At 35.6% G+C, this 14,588-nt stretch overlaps 1 protein-coding gene across 1 annotated transcript in view; it reads right to left on the reverse strand.

The window, feature by feature from the left end:
* The window catches only part of ADAM9 (ADAM metallopeptidase domain 9), a gene marked incomplete at its 5' end in the record, with an annotated part of 83,744 nt that overhangs the window by 19,134 nt on the left and 50,022 nt on the right, over positions 1 to 14,588 (reverse strand). Inside the window, 3 exons of the mRNA XM_084231616.1 lie at positions 2,810 to 2,915; positions 7,905 to 8,100; positions 9,432 to 9,524. Coding sequence (XP_084087742.1) covers positions 2,810 to 2,915; positions 7,905 to 8,100; positions 9,432 to 9,524 — 395 coding nt within the window. The remainder of the gene's footprint in view (positions 1 to 2,809; positions 2,916 to 7,904; positions 8,101 to 9,431; positions 9,525 to 14,588) is intronic.

Consider the following 14,588-nt stretch of genomic DNA (forward strand, 5'->3'; position numbering starts at 1 on the left):
AAGGTAATATTAGCCTTGTAAAATGTTCAAGTAGCTCCCCCCCCCTCTGATTTTTTAAAGTTTTAAAAAAAAAGGTGTATCTTCTTTGAAGGCTTGGTAGAATAAACTAACAAAGTCATCTGATCCTAGTCTTTTGTTTATAGGTAGACTGTTGATTGCTGTTTTGATATCTGTGCCTGTGATTTTTCTGGTCAAGTTTTCTGTTTCTTCCTAATTCAGATAAATACTTCACTAGATTTTACAGTTTAGTGATAAAGAATGACAACCAGTCACATAAACAAATGGAACCATGACAATGCTATAAAAGAATATTCCATAGATAAAGAAGAAAATGTGTTAATAATGAAAAGATCAAGAAAATCTAAGAATCCTAAATATCTATGCACCTAATAATGCAAGCACCTATTAACATAGGTTCAAAATATATACAGCAAAAATATACAGCACTAAAAGGAGAAACAGGTGGAAATTTAACACATCTTCCTCAGAAATTGAGAGAAAACACACACACTCCCCAAAGATATAGAAGATTATAAAAGATTAATTTAACATCTATACACAATACCATATGCAACAAATGCAGACTACCCCTTTTTTTAATTTCACAAGGAAAATTCACCAAAATAGGTAATATACTAAGCAATAATTCACATCTCAAAAAAACTGCAAAGAACGGAAAGCATTGAGTATGTTCTCAATGGAATTAGCTAGCAATCAAAAATAGAAACTAGAGGCCTCCCCGGTGGTGTAGCGGTTGAGCACTGGGTTGTGAAGCTGCCCGGTAGCCTCTGCAGCGCCGGTTCCATCCCTGGCTGCTCCCTGGCCACCGGGTGAGGGTCCCACATGGTGAGCAGACTTCTCCTGCCGCCCGCTGCTCCCCTCAGCAGTGTACTTAGGTCCTTCTGCCTGTTCTGCTCCCTGCTCTGGCTCTGGTGAATTCTCTCACCCTCCCGCGCTTCTGACTATATCCAGTGCTTAAATAAATAAATAAATCTTAAAAAATAAAATAAAATACAACATAAAAAAAGAATATTAAAAAAATAGAAACTAGAATATTCCAAAATATTTGGAAATTAAGCAATACACTTTTCAATATCCATGAATAAAAGGAGAAATCAAACTGTAGGATCTCCCTAATGGCGCAAGGGGTTAAGTCTCAGCACTATGAGGCATCATTTTTAAATGGTTGTTCTGCTAATAAGACAGTGGCTTGGACATAAAATCTTCCCATGGATTTTGAATACACTCAAAGTGTATTATGAATAGTTTAACTTCCACCCAAAAGAGTGATACATTAATGCAAGACTACTTATTTCTACAACCATTTTTGATACTATATTAGATATCAAAAAAGTTATCTTCATATCACTTTTTGAAGTACTGCTTTGTTAACTTCCCTCAGTCTACTCTTCCATATATCAAGAAATGTATGTCTGGGTGCAGCAAATCTCTCCTGCTTCATCCACTGTTTCTCTTAGCAGTGTATTTCAATAAATCTGCCTTTTCTGTTCTCCACTCTGTCTCTGGTGAATTCTTTCACCTCTGTGCCTCTGGCCTACACTCCATCCTTCCCCACAACACATTCTTTCCCCAGGGATGAAAAGGTCATTCCCAGGTAATTCTGAAATTAAATATTTCCATTAAAAAAAAGAAAAGTATGTTCTGAAATTCTATGAATTTTACCTCATGCTGAAAATAAATGTCTAAAGAATTAGAACACAATTAATTGGTTATTATTTATAAATGAGTAGTATATAGGTTTAAGAACACCTTTAAGAGGGATATCTGACCCTGTTTAGGAAATTGAGGAAGTTTACCTGACATAAGGCATATTTCATCTGAGATCTGGGAGGGGAGAACAAAGCATGCCAGGCAGAAGGAACAGCATGTGCAAAGGCACATAGCCCCGTGGAGACACATAGGCTGATATAACTAAAGTATCTCACAGCATTAAATGACTGGAGAGAAAGATGAGTCTACACATAAAAACTTAAAGATGCATTCTGAAATATAGAAAAAAATACTAGGAGAAGATTCTACACAAATGTCAAAGATTTCCTCAAGAAGGACAAAATGTTCAACATAGTTGAATGCTACTGAAAGCTCAAGTATCAAGAAGACCTAAAAATGTCTATTGGATTCAGTGACATGGAAGTCTCCACTGTTATTTCTTCTTCATAAGTATTGATTCACTACAGTTGCTCAGACTAATTGGCAAAGTAGTAGGTGGAGTGAATGGGTAGAAGAGATGCACATATTAAAGAACAGTTCCCATTATGTAAAATGTCAGTGAGATGCATACTGCACAGAAATAAAAAATACAGTGAAAGTAATGAATATATATAGACTGGGATGGATGACATTTTTCTCATTTGTAATTTCTATATTACTAATCTTTTTTTAATAAGCAAATGTTACAAAAACAAAAAAGGTTTTCATTTGTTATCTTAAAATTATTGAGTTAAAAAAAATAATGAAATCCAGAATTCATTCTGCAGGTAATGTCATCTACAGATTTAACAACATTATGTTTTTATGAAAGGAAGAAGAGGAAATGTGTTTATTGTAGAACAAAGGTAAACAAAGTAAGATTTAAAAATCATTAGATTTTAGACAGTTAAATCAAAAGAGATAAATTATTTTATCAGTTCTATCAGAGTCTCTCTGAAGTTTTGCATTGCAAAATTATAAATTCAAAAAGTATTTAAGGAGGAGAAAGTCAGTAATCACAAGGCGTTATAAAAGATTCTAGAAATGACTGATCTTATCATAATCTTTCACATTGCTTTACAACCTTGCCTCCACTTACCCAGTGGCACACTTCTTGTATTTGTTGCCAGAGAAACCACAATTGCCAAATCTGTCACCTTTAGAATTCACATCAATGAAACAATCTTTTGGGGCAGCCTTGGCTTCTGTAACATTAAAAATATTTTAAAAGTTATGGCAATCTCCTTCAGAAATAAATGTATTCCCCATGACAGTCCACACTCCTGGATTAACTAACTGCCTCAACACCTTTGAAAAAGTTTCAGGCCTTACAAATAAAAAAATTGTATTCCACATTTTATCCTTAACAACAAAATAATGAAGCTTAGAGTATACATAAAAGTTACCTTGGGGGCCTCTCTGGTGGCACAGAGGTTAAAGTCTCAGTGCTATGAAGCTATCCACAACCACTGCAGCATGAGATCAATACCCAGCCAGGGAACTAACCCACATGCCACAGCAGACCTCTCCTATCTCACCTGCTGCTCCCCTCAACAGTGTATTTCAGTCAATCCTCCTGTTCTTCTCCCCACTGTGTCTCTGGTGAATCCTCTCACCCCCCCACACACACCCCTAGCGTACACCATAGTTCTTGTATGCATAAATACACTAAAAAAAAAAAAATCTTAAAAAAAAAGTCACCTTGGATTCAAAAACTTAATCCCTAAAAGAAATGTCATTAAAGGGGCCTCCCTGGTGGCGCAAGGGGTTAATATGCAACCTATCAAACTATCTGCAACCACTGCAGCATGAGTTTGATCCCCGGCCAGGGAGGTTACCCACATGGCGCAGCAGACCTCTCCTGACTCACCTGCTGCTCCCCTCAGCAGTGTATTTTAGTCAATCTGCCTGTTCTACTTCCCACTCTGTCTCTGGTGAATCCTTCACAACACCCCCCACCACACACACACACACACCTCTGGCCTGTACCCCAGTTCTTGTATGCATAAATAAATAAATCTTTAAAAAAAAGGTTTTTTTTAAAAAAAGTCATTAAACAAGAAAAAATTATAGCTAAATCAAAAACCCCATAGAGTAAGGAAGCATTTTCAACATATTCATTCTCAATGCTCTTTAACAAAGAATAGTGCAGTAAACTGCTCTACGAAATCCTTGGTTAGATCAGGCTAAGAAAAGCTAGTGCCAACACTGCCAGCTATTATTATTTTGTTCTTCTTTTTATATATACAGATGTTTACTGTATTTACTCCTACATGGTAGATGGATTGTCAAACAACTTGACAGCTGACAAAGTATCAATTCAAACTTGTTTTCTTATGTTTTATATATGTATCATTTAATGTTCACTTTTTCACCTAAATATTTACTTAACATTTTAATTAAACATCAATTTTCATTCAAAATATCTTATTGGGAAATATTTTAAGCCACAATTCTATTACTTTCTAATAAGGGAAATTCACTCGCCTAGTTTTCACATCAGGTACTATGTTATTTGGTTTACAAGAAAATGGATAGAAGTCGAAAGGAGTTGGAGCAAAAAAGAGACAGAGGAACAATCATATGAAAATGAATACAGAAAATCTGCACATAGATCCACATCAAGAAATAAGAAAGAGCTTAAACCTTATATCAAGGAACTAGAAAAAGAAAAGCAAACAAAACCAAAGCCAGTATTGGAATGGAAATATTAAAAACAAGGGTAGAAATAAATGAAATAGAAATAAAAAGATGATCCAAAAGATAAAGGAAAGCAAAAGCTAGTTCTTTGGGGGAAAAAATAAAATAGACAAAACTCTAGCTGGGCTCACTAAGAAAAAGAGGGTGAAAACTCAAATAAATAGCATCAGAAACAAAAGAGAAGTTACAGCAGCCACTGTGGAAACTCAGAGGATAGATTATATGAACATTCATATGCTAATAAGTTTAATAACAGAGAAGAGATAAACAAATCCTTAGAATTACACATTCATCTGAGATTGAGTAGGAAAATAAATAGAAAACCTGGATAGACCAATCACAAACAAAGAAATTGAAACAGTAATCAAAACTCCCTGGGAAAAAAAACAAGAAGTTCAGGAGCAGATGACATCACAAGTGACTTCTACCAAACCGTCAAAAATGAGCTAGTAATTCCAAAGAACACCTGCACCCCTATGTTTATAGCAGCACTGTTTACAATAGCTAAGCTTTGGAAACAACCCAAATGCCCAAAAATAGATGACTGGATCAAGAAGATGTGGTACATATATACCATGGAATATTACTCAGCATTCAAAAAAGATAAACACATGCAATTTGCTGCAACATGGATGGCGCTGGAAGGGATCATGCTCAGCGAAATAAGCCAAAAAGAAAAAGAAAAATACCGGATGGTCTCACTCATAACAGGAATCTAGAAAACTTAAATAAGGGACCAGGAAAATGAATAACTATAAGAAAGTGAAAATCAAAATCAACAAAAAACTATGAACCAGAGACACTTTTAGGGGGGCGGGGGCGGGAGGGGAGGGATTGGGGTCAGAATGGGGGGCTGCAATTGTATGGGGAATATAACAATAAAATTTATAAAAAAAAAAAAAAAAAAAAATGAGCTAGTAGCTAGTTCTCCTTTTCAAACTCTTTCAAAAATTGAGAAAGACAGAATATTTCTAAACACATTTCATTAGGCCAGCATTATTCTAAAACCAAAACTGAACAAAGAAACACACAAAAAAGAAACCTACAGACCAATCTCCCTAATGGATAAAGATGCAAAAATCCTCAACAAAATCTTAGTAAACTGAAGCTAACAATGCATTAAAAGGATTATATATCATGAACAAGTGAGATTCATACCAGGGACACAGGGATGGTTCAACATCCAAAAATCAATCAACATAATTCACAATATCAATAAAAGGAAAAATAAAAGACCATATGATCCTATCAATAAATAATGAGAAAGCATTTGATGAAATTCAACATCCATTTATGATGAAAACCCTCAAAAAAATGGGGATAAATGGAACATATCGCAACATAATAAAGGTCATATATAACAAACCCACAGTTAATATCTTTCTTAATGGTGAAACACTGAAAGTTTTTCCACTAAACCTGGTACAAGACAAGAATGTCACCTTTCACCGCTATGATTCAACATATTATTGGAAGTCCTAGCTACAGAAATTAGGTAAGAAAAGGATAGAAGTGAAATCTAAATTGGGAAAGAAGTAAACCTATTATTTTCAGATGACATGATAATATACAGAGAACCCTCGAGATTTCATGGAAAAACTAATTGAAACAACCACACAGGATAGTTATATCATTTTAATTGGCACTGTGACCTTAGTATTTTCTTCTTTTGGACATTATATATGATGTGTGTGTGTGTATGTGTGTGTGTGTTTTCAAGAGAATCAGGGACCTCCTACTATTTCAGGCAGGTTGAAATTAGCAATCTTAACTTATGCCTTTAGTCACTGCAAGGCAAGGCCAGGACAGTATTGAATACTTTACAGTTCAGTGACTGCTAACAACATAGAAAACTAACCAAGAGGGGAGGGAGGTCTTCACAGAAACAAAAAGCAAGAACGGAGTTGCAAATCACTACATAACTCAGTTGTGAATAGCATTAACATGACTAAATAAAATACACAGATCTGCAATGTGTTTTTTCCACACCACTAAGCAGTTTTCCAACACCAGGTATGTATCCTACAATTCTCTTCAAGTCTGACACTACCTTTAGGAAGACAGTGTCAGATCTTACAGATTAACACTAGGTCTCACCTTGAGACTGCATACTTTCCTGTCTCTTCCCTCCCCAGTCCTTCACTTCAGGTGCCACTCACAAGTCCAAATGATCACCTGTACTTCTGACCAACAGGCTATGGATCAGAGGTTACTACAATCCCCACCTTGGGTTCCATTAATTTGTTACAGCAACTCCTAGAAACATTTCACTACTAGATTACCTAGATTACCTGTTTATTACAAAAGGGTATAATTCAGTAACAGTGAAGTGGAAGAGATGCACAGGACAAAGTATAGGGAAATGTTTCAGAGCTTCATGCCTTGTCTAAGCACAGTACTCTCCCTGCATCTCTACTTGTTCACCAGAACACAAGCTTTCCATACCCTGTCCTTTGGGCTTTTATGGGCACTTCATTAGACAGGCATGATTAAGTCATTCAGTCATTAGTAATCTGCTGGATGTCCAGGCCCTTTCCCCTCCCTGGAGGTTGAAAGCACCAAACCTATAATCAAATATTGCTGGTTCTTCAAATAACCAGATTCCAACTCTAAGTAATCTTGGGGTTTGCCAAAGGTTGCCTCATTTTCTTAACAAAGACACTTTTATAGCTCTTATCCTTAGGAAATTCCAAGCATTCTAGGAATTCTTTGCCAGGAACTGACTTATATTTCTCATAATAAATCACAGTTTATCAACTCAACAGTCAACACTACTCTGAAAGTACAATTAATCCATATTAAGAGGCTAGAGAACGGAAAATGAGTTTGATGGGAACTGAAATGGGTTGAGAGAAATAAACTACATTTTCATCTTCCATAGTGAGAAATTAGTGGGGAATAAGAATGGAAAAATCAAAAACAGTTACCAAGAGTTATCTAAACACTGGGAGGAATTAACAAAATAATAAGCTAGAAAAGGTAAAAGTTGCTGCCTCAAGGAGGAGACCTCAGGAGGGAATATGCTTTATTTTTTTGTTTAACTGTATAAGTAATTTGATGACATGTATATATAACACTGATGAAAATGAAAACTTAAAAAGAGGGGAAAAAAAGAAACCCTAAATATATTTATATGGTCTCAAAAACAGAGTGAACAATAAAATAGCATATCTGTTTGACTATCCCCATGTTATTTATGTGAATTTATTAAAAGTAGAATATGATATCACATTAGCATATATATAGTTTATATACATAGGATAGAGGGGTTATAATAAAGAGAGAGTAGCAGGAAAATTCATTAACTGAATTTGACATATCAAATTTTATGATGATGGTTACCAGTGAAAAAAGAAATAGACATATAAGAGAACAAACAGAAAACTTTTGTTTTTATCAAAGTTTGAGTTTATCAAAGTTCTTCATTTTAAAGAAAAACTAAAGCAAAAAAAAGGTAAATAAAAGCAATCAAGTATAAATAAAAAAAATCTTACTTGAACCAAAGATGACTTGACATTGAGCATCATAATATTGGCACATGCCATTGTAACAATAGGCTTTGTTATTCTGGCAAGGATATCCATTCTGAATAAAAACATCTGGCTGACAGAACTGAGAAGAACCATTGCAATATTCTGGAACATCACATTCATTTGCTTTTCCTCGGCATAAAGTACCACCTGGAAGAAACTAGAGTAGTAGATTCTAATTAAGCAGGTATATCAGGGCAATTTCCACAAATTAATCCAACTTGAAACCATAGTATTTATATATTTATATATACATATTATGTATATGTATAAAATATATACATATATTTATATATAAGTATATATAAATTAAATGCTAACAGCACTTATAAATATATATAAATGCTAAAAGTAGAAGATTGAAAAATGAACAAAGGTCAATAATAGGCAATTCCAATTTATTCCAAAATAAATTGGGAAAAAAACCTCATTAATAACCAGAAGACATACAAATTAAATAAAAATTTAACAGCACTTTACCTTAACAAACTAAGCAAGGTAATCCCACTTAATAGCAACCAATGCTAGCAGTAGAAAATAAGCATTTGATTACACCTCATTATAAGTATACACTGTAACATTTGTAGATAGTATATAAAATAGGTGTCACAACTTTGAATATACATATTCTGCCCAACAGTTTCATTTATTGTTCCCAAATGTGCAAACAATCTAAATGTCTATCACTAGTTGATGAAATAAATTATGGTATAGCCATATAAAAGAGTACTGACTGTATAACCATGCAGAACTACATAAACACAAGAAAGCCCATGGTATCCAGTTTAAAAAAAAAACAGGTAGTGGGCCTCCCCTGGGGACGTGGTGGTTGAGCACTGGGCTGCAAAGCTGCCAGCAGCCTCTGCCAGCAGCCTCTGCCATGCCCATTGGATCCCCAGCCCCCAGGCCGTCAGCAAGGGTCCCACATGGAGAGCAGCCCTCTCCTGCCGCGCGCTGCTCCCCTCAGCAGTATATTTCAGTCCATCTGCCTGTTCTGTTCCCTGCTCTGGCTCTGGTGAATTCTCTCACCCTCCTGCGCTTCTGACTGTATCCAGTGCTTATATAAATAAATAAATCTTTAAAAAAAAAAAACAAAAACAGGTAATAAAATGTGTATCTGTTTACCTACTTGCACACATACACTCCCATTTGTGTAAGAAAAAATTAAGTTAGTAACAATTCATCAGCAATGACTCCCTGAAAAGGGTAAAATTATAGTCTTTCACTGTCTGGTTTCTATATGTTGGTGTTGCTGAATTAAGTTTAAATGTAAATTACTCTTAAAGTCAAGGAAAAAAATTTATACTTAGAAAAAAAACTCAATAGACCATTTGTCATAAAGGAATCACATATGTGATTCAAAACTTCAAAAAAAGTAACAAAATTTTTCATATTATCAAGTAAAAGATAGGGTTCTCTTACAGACTGAGATAACAAATTTTTATTATGCATTTTTTAATTTTTATTTCCAAATAGAACCGACATCCTTACCCGACAGTTTTTACAACAGTCACCATATGCACATTCAGCAGATGATTTGAGCTTACAAGTACTTCCTTCACAACAAGGGTCTAATTCACATTCCTGTGAAGAGAAAATGACTATCAATAAAAAAAAAAAAATGGATCCTACTGTCATCAGTATTCATTGATAAAATTCTTATCTTAGCCCTAAAATCTACTTTCTAATATGACTATAGCAATTATTCTCTGGAAACAGTTACTAGCCTTCAGTACTCATCATTGACTTTTTTTTTTTTAAGATTTATTTTATTTATTAATGCATACAAGAACTGGGATGTAGGTCAGAGTTACAGGGGGTGAGAGGATATACCAGAGACAGAGTGGGGAGCAAAACAGGCAGATCTAATGAAATACACTGGTGAGGGGAGCAGTGGATGACACGAGAGGTCTGCTATGCCATGTGGGTTAGCTCCCTGGCTGAGGTGATTGGGCATAGCTTGACAGCACTGAGGCTTTAATCCCTACACCACCAAGGAGGCCCTTATCATTGACTCTTTAGCCACAACTATTCAGGTATAAAAGTATTTCAAAAGACTGGATACCACAGAGTATGTATCTTAGTCTGCTGGAAATGCCAGAGTAAGGTACACAGACTAGTGGCTTAAACAACAGAAATTTATTATCTCACATTTCTGGAAACTAGAAATCTGAAGACAAAGTTCTAGCCAATTCAGCTTCTGGCCAGGACAGTTTTCCTGACTTGCAGAGGATGCTGGCTGCATTTTCCCTGTGTGCTTGCAGGACCTATCTTCAGTAAGTGTGTTCAGGAAGAGCTCTCTGGTATCTCTTTTTAGAAGGACTCTAATTCTATCAAATCAGAGCCTGACCCTTGTGACCTAACTTAATTACTTCCCTAAAGGCCTCATCTTCAAATATGGTCACACTGGGGGTTGAGACTTCAATGTATGGATTTGGGGGACACACAAACATTCATTCAGGCCACAACAGTTTGTTTAATGATCACAGGGAATCATAAATAATCCATGAATGTATTTCTCTTTATGCTCAGGGTCTAATTGCTCTGTTGGGCGGTTCTTTACCTTATATGGACTTTTTCTCTTGCTTGGCTTCTCTAACTCCACTTAAAGCCACCATGCCCCCTCCTAAACTACCACCCAGAGAGATACCTACTTTCTATGTTTATTTTATTTTTATTGATTAAACTTTTTATTTTTCTTACATTGTTGTTCATTTTTGTATATTTGATTTCTCCCCCCAAGTGTAGTCCACATAAAGGGATTAACAAGGGTCATGAAGAACATAGCTAGCAGCACTGACACAGGCCAAGCAAATCCTACCCACAGCACTCTCACAAGTGACAGATCCTTCTGCAGGACCCTCCCGCAACTCACTGAACACCCAGCTACCTAATGGTTTTCCCTGACATACAGTGCCATCTACTGGAAAAGTGGAAGCTCTGCACCCCTAATATCCAGAAAGGAAATAATGAGCAAATAAAAATAGAACAGAAGACAACCTGAGTCCTCAAGGGAATGCTACAGCACGAAGAACAAATATCCAGAACCCTACCACAAAGACATGGAAGAGCTTTTCTTCCTATCATATACAGAACTCAAAATTGCCATGACAAAGAAAGTCAAAGAAATGGATGAAAACAGAAAAGGTGGTCAAAGATATACAAGAAAATTCAAAAAAATAAATGACTGCACTGGGAAGTAAAATTAACAAAGATAAGATTGAAATTGAAGCTTTAAATAAGAAAATAAAAGTGATGCAGGATATAAAAAAGATCAATAGAAGAGATAAAAAAAATTCTGGAGAAAACCTTTTGGAAGTAAAATTGCTCTAATGGAAGACTGAATCAGTGCCCTTGAAGATGATAAATGCACAAGGAATTCAGGTGGGAGAACAAAGAGAGATACAAAGGAATAAAGAATGAATAAACTCTTCAACTATTTGACTCCATGAGGAAAGGTAATGCAAGAATAATGGGTCCCAAAGACTGGGTGCCTTGGTGGTGGGTGTAGTGTGGTAACACCTGAAGGGGGGGATTGTATACCTCTAAAACAAATGTAAATCAATGTTTCTGCAACTTATATGCTTCAAATATGTGTAATGTATCGCTCAACAAATGCTCACAATTGCCCTTTTTAACCTTTTTCTTTGTCTTCACCAAATATTAGTAAGACTTCTCTCTTTCCTACAAGCCCACGAATTCTGCTTGTCCCCACCAAAAAAAAAAAAAAAAAGTGGAATCTGCTCCCGCCTCAGCAACTGACCTAAAATCAGCTGACCACAAGGGCATTTTCTTCTTTTTAATAAGACTTCACTGGTAATTTTCCCTTCCTTTCTGGCTTCTCCTTAAAAGATTCTGCATATCTCTACTTGCCCTCATCTTTATCTTAGAAAAGAAAACCCTGGTCTGTTTAACTTTGAGACATTTCCAGATTTCTGAGGTCAGAGTATTCTCCCTATTACAATAGTCGTTCTGGGTAAAATTTTTCCTTATCTAAATCCAATTCTTTGACAGTGTATTCAGTTATACTTTAATAAGCCTGTTGTTTTTGTTTCATTTTGTTTTTTTCAAAAACACTGTGCAAGACAGACAGATGGCTTCTTCAAAGAATAGAGAATCAGGAAGTAGACTATACAGGACTTATATTATGATAAAAGGCCCACTTTAATGGTGTTGCAACCACTTAAAAACAGTTAATTCCATGGCTTACTCCACATGACTCCCTCCCACCACCAATTTTAAAGCTAATATTAACATTGTAAAATTTTTTAATGTTAGAAGAAATTATAGGAGGGCTTTGTAACCTAAAGTAAGTATTGAGCATGAGGCAGCAAAGATCAGAAAGCTTAGGAAAGAAATTGATAACTTACCTTCATTTAAATTTTTAATCCCAGTATAATGAAATATATGATATAAAAAGCTACATGCCAAGAGAGAGCCATAATATAAACTACAGACTTTGGGTGATAATGATGTGCCAGTGTGGTCATCATTTATAACAAATGTAACACTGTGCTGGAGGAGGTAGACAGTAAGAGAGAGCAGGTAGCTGGGAGGGGAAGTCAATGTAAGGAACTCTCAGTATTTTCCATTCAACGTTGCCTTAAAACTACTCTAAAAAGTAAAGTTCATTGATTTTTTTAAAAAGCTAAATGATAATGTACAAATAAAGAAGAAAAAATTAGAACATATATAGCAAAGGACTTTGCCCACAACATATAAGTTACTAAAATCAACCTAAAAGAAGTCTCAACAAATGGCACATATTAAAAAAACTAGCAACAACAAATGCTGGCGAGGGTGTGGAGAAAAAGGAACTCTTCTACACTGTTGGTGGGAGTGCAAACTGGTCCAACCACTGTGGAGAGCTGTGTGGAGATTTCTGGACCTACTAAACATAGAGCTTCCATATGATCCAGCAATTCCACTCCTAGGTATTTACCCAAAGGACACAGAAACATCAATTCCAAAGAACACCTGCACCCCTATGTTTATAGCAGCACTGTTTACAATAGCCAAGCTTTGGAAACAACCCAAATGCCCAAAAATAGATGACTGGATCAAGAAGATGTGGTCCATATATACCATGGAATATTACTCAGCATTCAAAAAAGATAAACACATGCAATTTGCAGCAACATGGATGGCGCTGGAAGGGATCATGCTCAGCGAAATAAGCCAAAAAGAAAAAGAAAAATACCGGATGGTCTCACTCATAGCAGGAATCTAGAAAACTTAAATAAGGGACCAGGAAAATGAATAACTATAAGAAAGTGAAAATCAAAATCAACAAAAAACTATGAACCAGAGACACTTTTAGGGGGGCGGGGGCGGGAGGGGAGGGTTTGGGGTCAGAATGGGGGGGCTGCAATTGTATGGGGAATATAACAATAAAATTTATAAAAAAAAATAAAAATAAAAATAAAAACCTTGAGTTACTATTAAAAATAAATAAATAAATAAATAAAAGAAGTCTCAACAGAGAAACTGACAAGGGATATAAAGGAGTATTCATATACAAAACTTAATGCATACAGTCTATAAGCATATGAAAAGGTACACACTAAAACAATATCTTCCTTTTGTTCATTCAAAATTAAGATATTGGGCCTCCCCTGGTGGCCCAGCGGTTGAGCACTGGGTTGCGAAGCTGCCTGCAGCCTCTGCAGCCCCAGTTCGATCCCCAGCCACCAGCGAGGGTCCCACATGGCGTGACAGACCTCTCCTGCCACGCCCACTGCTCCCCTCAGCAGTGTATTTTGTCAGTCTGCCTGTTCTGTTCCCTGCTCTGGCTCTGGTGAATTCTCCCACCCTCCCATGCTTCTGACTGTACCCAGTGCTTGTATAAAATAAATAAATAAATAAATCTTTAAAAATAAAATTAAGATATTTATTATTCTGTGTTGGCAAGACTATGCAGGCACTGAATGTCAGTAAAAGTGCAAGCTGACACAGCCATTTTATAGAAAACCTGATAGCCTCTAATAAAATTAAAAACACACATACTTTCAATAGTTCTATTCTTATGTGAATATTGTAGAGAAATAATTGTATATAAACACATGGGGCATGTATAAAGATGTACATTGCAGCACTGTTTGCAAGATAAATATTAATTATAATAAGTAAATGCCCATTAATTAATGAGAGTATGATTAAATAAATCATACTACATCCTTATATTGGAATACTAATGAGGAAATTCAAAGATGTATGTCTATATAATGCAATAACATAGCATCATGGAAAAGTTTGCAAGAAAAATTAAATAGAAAAAAAATTCTGCATACAACATACTGAGTCTGGTTTCATTTATATAGAGGAAAAGACCCTAAAACAAACCCTACTATTTACAAATGTACATACACTATATATGTATATAAATATACACCACAAAGTCTAAAACAAATGCACTGAACTTACATACGATTACCACTGCAGAAGGGGAAGAGGGGAAATAAAAGTATAAAGGGGAATTTCGTCTTTACTTACTGAAACTTTCTTACCAAGCAAAACTAGTGATATTTGAGGAGATCTTTAAAGAGTAAGTTAGCAGTATGAAGTAGCAATTACAATCTATCTCAATAAATATAATAGTGAAGCTAACAGAACAAGGCAAAACAAAATATTTTAAGAGAAAGATCTGAA

Source organism: Talpa europaea, assembly GCF_964194135.1.
Source record: "Talpa europaea genome assembly, chromosome: 4".
NCBI classification, from domain to species: Eukaryota; Metazoa; Chordata; class Mammalia; order Eulipotyphla; family Talpidae; genus Talpa; species Talpa europaea.